Here is a 6,440-nt window from a genome sequence, read left to right as displayed (position 1 = left end):
AGGTCAACAGGGCATGGCCTTCGACATTAATAAGGGTCCAACTAATACTCAGTTACTAAAAGATAGTGCAGTGGATGCAAGGCTAGCGCAAGCTCACATTCAAAGATATGTTTGAGACAACCTTCCTATAAAGCCTTTCATCGAGCTATCCAATACCCAAAGTCCCGCTTTCAACTTCTACTACTGAAACATCAGTGACTTCTACCACTTGAAGCTTCACTACTAATTCCGAGGATGAAATCGTGATTAGGGAGGAGGGTATATTAACCACATTGGCTAACACTACTCCAAAACATGCACCAATATCTTCAAGCCATATTTTTGTTTTGCACAATGTGCTTTGTATAAAATGATTTTAGGAAATCTCCGAGCTTACAACTTGTGTAATGTCGAAAAATAGTCAAACACTAAGCTTATGACTTGTATAATGCCGACAATGTACATTTAGGATAGAAAATTACCCTAGACTTGCTTATTGGCTCCTCAGACATTATTTAGATGGCCGGGCATTATACAGAAGAGTCTTGTATATAGGACATTTTGACTAATGAGAAAACTCATAATCCCATTCTCACAATTGAGTTTGAGTCTTCTTGCTCTTGTGGTTGAAGTAGCTTGTATGCTTTTTATTCTTCTTGATTGTATGCATGCTTAGGGATTGTGTAGGTGAGTGATGGTGTTAGTGTATGTTTTCTTCTCCCTCTCTCCTTATCTTATCTACTTTCACGCTCTCACTCATCGTGGCATCAAAGTAGAGGTTGAGCTTTCCACAGCTCTTTATCTCTTTGCTGTGATGTCCAAATCGATGCACGGAGTGATGTGGACATATAGCAACTTCCCTAGCACAAGTCCATGTGGTCCGTTCTCTGATGGGGTCCCGGATCCTCAACTTCTTAGTAAGCTCCTTTGTGGTGACAAACGAAGGAGACAAGGTTGAGGACCTTGGCTGAGAGTTACTCTACCAAGAGTGGCTTAAGGCACAAAGACCCTTGCATTCTCCTCTCCTTCTCTCTATCTTGGAAGGCTCAAGTGTTCTCAATTGATTAACAATATCTCAAGCACCTGCATTAAGCCTCATCGATGGTCGTCTTGGTACATTCCAGATACATTTCTAGATAGGGTTACCATAACGGTGGGTGCGAGCTTGGCCCGTGGTACGACCCATCGCTTAGACCTTCCTCAAATTAGTATAAGAACCTTCCGTAGCCTCTTCTTTGGCCCCACCACCCATTGATCCTCCTGATTCTATCCCCAGAAGTGCTTTGCTAATGCTAAATCTCTTAAGCCGCCTAGGTTCATTATAGCTATGGGAAATGTCCTCTACCTCAACAATCTCACTCCCTAAGAAAAGGGATGTCAAGAAAAGGGATGTCAAGAAAATGTCAAAGAAAGAAACAAATAGAGTCAAAGAAAGCAGTTGAGTTAGAGAAATATTCAATTTAGAGGAGTACACACACAGGGATACACCTTCCACCCATTGCCCACGTACGTCATCTGTATATTTCATTATAGACAGCACATTCTTTTTCATATCTCACATCTCACATCTCACGACACACACAAACACATGCACCTTCGCTAACCCTCCTCTAGGTACACCTCTAGATGGGGAGACCATGGTGTAAGCCTAGCCCATGGGACAATCCATCACCTGGAGAATCCTTGACCTTGCATATACCTCCAAAGAGCATTAATGCATGCAACCTCTTCTTTGGCTCTAATTCAACACCAACAAAACCTCACCCTGGCGCTGACATATTTGCCACAAAGAAGCCCAATATCTGGGCATCATGTTATGATCTCGAGTTAAAATATCATGTCACGCTAAGAAGATCCAAACCGCCATCTACCCATGCAAATCATTCCATGGTGGTCCTAGCACTCATTTTACCAATATAGGATGCATGCTGCTTCTACCAACTACCTAATTTTGAATGATCCCAACCATTTGCATAACTGAAGCAGGCCTGGCAAATGAAGAACTTCTACATTATTGCCTATACCTTTCATGCCACCTCGATAAGTTGCCTACGACTAGGACTACCCAAAGCTGATCACCAATATGCCATGCATCTGGCTATGGATCAATCTTGAACTATACCACTTAAGCTTGCATGCCAGCTTCATGATGTATTCTCGACCATCCACACCTTTCCACCCTAGCATTAACTTCATCACACCAACTTGGGTGAAGCGAGCATGTAGTCACCCCATGAGAAAGGAGGGTATGTTAATCACTTTGTAGATTAACATGGTTGCCATTAGAAAAGGGATACGTTAACCACTCCATAGATTAACATGGTTTCATCCACTGACTTACCATAAGGCGCTTTGCCATCTTACCCACTCGAATGAGTACTTATCTTTTGTAAGATAGCGCTGGAATATATAAAGCAACCTTACCTATCAAATAAGGAAAGTCTTAGGACTTCGTGTACATACTTGCTTAAGACTTATAGTAGCGGCCATACCATTTTTAAGTTTAGTCGACCTAGTGTGATAACTAGTCACTATATATAAGTAATTTTTTACAAAAAGCAATACACAGTAATTCCCTTGCAATAGAATACTTGTGAGCTCTTCTTCTTCTCTACTCTTACTTGATTGTTTTCTATTGAATCTTGCATGCTTTATGGATGCTTGTTACTAGATACAACTATTTGTAGGTTTTTTTTTACTTACACTAGCTTTATCTTCATCCCTCACCTTTTGTGAGAGAGAACCATCCTGAAAAGGACCATCTCTATTTGCCTGCATCTAAGCGAGATGTAGAGAAAAGATTCAGCAGTAGGGCAATGGCGGGGCTGCATGTGCAGGGCTCTCTCTTCATCCCAAACGATTGTTTAAGACTAGTAATAAAGACTGGACCATTTCTAAGTTTGGTCAACCTAGTGTGAAAACTAGTCACTTATATATAAGTCATTTTTTATAATAAGCAATACACAATCATTCTTTGCAATAAAATACTTGTGAGCTCCCCTTTTTCTTTACTCTTGTGTTCTATTGAATCTTGCATGCTTAATTAATGCTTACTAGATAAGATTATTTATAAGTTTTTTTGCTTACATTAGCTTCATCTTCTTCCTCTGCCTTTTGTGAGAGAGAACCATCACAAAGGACCATATCTACTTGCCTCCATCTAGGCGAAGAGAGCTCTCCCTTTCAAGGAGCATTCAAGTGTGACAAAGTGAGAACACAATGGACGAATTAGCGCACCCACATCGGAAAGTTACATATGTGACTCGAAGGCAAGACCCAATGACACCTTTGCTTAGACAAGACTCAGATAGGCTCCTAACTTGACCATATAGCCAACTCACATTTGCAAAAATTGCAAAACACCATAGCATTCCAAAATAAATGGACGACTTAGATGGTGACTTGTAACTAAATATACTCAAACCTTCAAATGGCTTGACCAACCATGCAAGAGCTACTTCAAAACAATGTAGTGTCTATTGAACCTTCAAATGGTTTGACCAACCATGCAAGATATAAGTACTCAACCGGAACAATCGATCATGGAGTATTTGAGACACAAGGTACTTGTAATTGAACCAAAAGAAAGCAAACCAAGAATGCTCTTTCTCAATCACATTAGAGGTGGCGCCACCAATCCGATTGCATGTTTGGAGTATGGTAAGACATGCAACAATATTCTCTTTGTGGGGACATTGATGCTTGCTACATATAACCTAGTAGCAAACATGCTTTATTTGCTTGATATAGCCTAGTAAAAATAACATTCATGACCAATGATGCATGACACACGATTAAAAAAAAAAAGGTTTTCGGAAACTCTCTATGAATTTCAACTATATATTACGTTTTGTACTACTTGCTCATCCAAACAGGACCACTTTCTTGTCAATAAAATCGAAGGGACCATTTTGTCTTTGAACTACTTTAGTCCTCTTACAATTAAGAATATACAAAAATTGCATCTTTGAGCTTTGAAAATTCAGTACTATTTGTACAAATTTGATCTTCAGAGTGGTAATACATTCACCTCCATCACCACATCATTTGTAATATATATTATATTCACACCCATCATAAAACATAAAAATGAATTGCTCCATGGCAATGCCCCCTTTGTTTATACACCACTACAGATGAATATACATGAATCACATGGATATATCCATGGAATGCACTAGGCTATAGATGGTTTACATGAATCACATGTATAGGCCCATGAAATGCCCATATATATATATATATACTATGCATCAAATGGATATATCCATGAAATGAATTGATTTTTATACAAAAAATTCAAACCCTACTCGCATGTCCAAGGTCATCTTCCCCAAATTTGTGTGCTAGTTCCAAGCCTAAATCACATGCTGAAACACATAAATTTCTCCACTCCCAACACTTTGAGCAGAGAGAGTTTACCCTCCACCTCCTCTCCATTTGCCGGGGCCGCTGCCGCGGCCACCACCGCGGTTTTCCCATCAGCTGATGCAATCTCATCAAATTTAACACCATCTTTCAATTGAGAAACTTGGAGAAAAGGTTCATCAGGCATCCCTATGACCACAAAAGAGGCTGGCCATTGATGCCCTTGCCGTGGAAAGGGCTTTGGGCGCCCATGAAAATCAGGCAAAACCATCTCAAGTTCACTGGGGGTCCATTGAGGACACGACTCCTTGGATGACACCCCAGCTCTCCCAGGTTGTGGAAAGGGGATAACTAAGCCATGTCCTGGAGTGTTAGGCAAGGGTGCAATGAACCCATTTTGGGCAAAAACCCACACTTCTTCATAAGGAATTGGGATGGCCATACTGAAACTAGGGTCAGGTTTAGGGTATCTGCTAGGGTTAGGGTTAGGGTAAGTGCTAGGGTTAGAGATATGGGTAGTGATGATTGAATTGCCCAAATCAAGCTCAGATGCCATAGCAAAAGAGTCAATTGAAAGAAATGATAAACCAGCCATGGTAGTAGCTGCAATGGCAAAGCTGGCAAACCCAACACCATAACTAGACCTGCAACAAAAATCATTATAATGATAAGATTAACCAGGCGTTTAAGAAAACTTTATGGCTTAACCTAGATAAACTGATAGCTAACCTCGAGGGCAGAGATCCAGATTGTGGCAGATCATGGTGTGGATGATCTGATTTAGTTGTGTTGACGAAATTGATGGGTGCTGAAAGAGAGAGTGTTTCTGGAGCACTACGAAGCCCCCCCTCGGATCTGTGTAGAATCAAAGAGCAGTTATCATCACGCAGGGTCAAGTTAGAGTTAGCCATGGTTACTCCTACAGAGTTGAAGGAGGAGGAAGCCATGGCTGCAACTTTTCTATGTATTGCAATCAAATGGAAAGCTTGATATAAGATCCTTCTGTCTGTGAAGCAAGCTTGATTTTCTAGCAAAGAGGGCAAAATTGAAGAATACAAAACGGGGCAGGAGCCGCGCTACACAGAAGGGGACAGAATCTTTGCCCACGCGACAGAATGAGACTCTGAATTTCCTAATTTGTGTGATTTTGTTTTTTTTCCAGGAAATTTCAAAGCAGCACATTTTTAAATAAAATAAAATTCAAACAGCAGCAAAATTCAACGCTGGAGGTCGGGCCGCGTGGGAGAGGGAGGCGTGCCCGTATGTACTAACCCCAGCACAACTCCTTTCACTCTTCAAAATCCCACATGGACGCGCCCACACCCACCACTTGGCACCACAACAGCCCCACCACCCAAATAAAAAGGAAAAGTTGAAATCTCTTTTTAAAATAAAAAATAAAAATAAAAAAATGACTAGAATTGAACACCACAACGAACACACACTACCTATTACTACGTGCCTCACTGTAATCGCCCCTCCCGCCCCCCCCCCCCCAAGATTCGATCCCACAACCTCATGGAGACACTCGAACACTTCCACCATCTCAACTACCAGTTTTTGGCAATTGAAATCTTTTCACTTGGCTACCTTCCTTCCATCCACCTAGGTTGCAGGAGCCCTAAGGTTATGCCCACCAAAAAAGATCCAATTTCAAAGTGCCGTACCTCCCTTTTATTGTGACGGTCTCCTATTGTGAGGATCTCCTATTCAGTCTTATAAATTAACTAATTCATGAGGGTCTCCTATTGAAATAAAGTCGAAGGTTCTAAATAAAGTCGAAGGTTTTATTGCAAAGGTATATTTAACATTTGGAATTATTTAAATTATAATAACTTCTGAATTTCAAGTTTGAAAAATCAATTTTAGCAAAGATTAAAGAAACTTAAATTCAAAAAAGATTAAAATAAACAATTTTTGGAAACCTTCTCGAAGAAAGAGAAGACGAAGAAAATGATGTGCTTGGTAGCACAGGCAACCCAATCTCCTGATGAAGAAGCTTCCTGCCCCCCGTCCACACCGACAAATATTCTTCAATGTGGAAGAAAATCCACCTACCAAAGCCTATTGCCGAGTCTCATGATTTTGTGCCT

The 6,440-nt window shown here is 40.7% G+C and overlaps 1 protein-coding gene across 1 annotated transcript; it reads right to left on the bottom strand.

The window, feature by feature from the left end:
- Positions 1-3,928: 3,928 nt before the first annotated feature.
- LOC147616651 (uncharacterized) lies at positions 3,929-5,507 on the bottom strand. The gene is made up of 2 exons (XM_086777713.1): positions 5,077-5,507; positions 3,929-4,991 (listed from the first exon to the last, which is right to left on the bottom strand). The coding sequence occupies exons 1-2, from the start codon at positions 5,292-5,294 to the stop codon at positions 4,343-4,345; spliced, it is 867 nt and encodes a 288-aa protein (XP_086633839.1). The 5' UTR covers positions 5,295-5,507; the 3' UTR covers positions 3,929-4,342.
- Positions 5,508-6,440: the final 933 nt, after the last annotated feature.

This window comes from Cibotium barometz, chromosome 38, assembly GCF_041138505.1.
Source record: "Cibotium barometz isolate CiBa-2024 chromosome 38, ASM4113850v1, whole genome shotgun sequence".
Lineage (NCBI taxonomy): Eukaryota > Viridiplantae > Streptophyta > Polypodiopsida > Cyatheales > Cibotiaceae > Cibotium > Cibotium barometz.
The sequence above is the reverse complement of the archived record's forward strand: the minus strand, read 5'-3'. Positions and strand labels throughout refer to the sequence as shown.

What these genes read in the sequence shown, in the direction of transcription:
- LOC147616651 (XM_086777713.1), bottom strand. Translation starts at nt 5,294, where the DNA reads ATGGCTTCCTCCTCCTTCAACTCTGTAGGAGTAACCATGGCTAACTCT. An exon ending in TCTGGATCTCTGCCCTCGAG is followed by an intron (nt 4,992 to 5,076) that starts GTTAGCTATCAG and finishes TTTTTGTTGCAG; the next exon opens with GTCTAGTTATGGTGTTGGGT.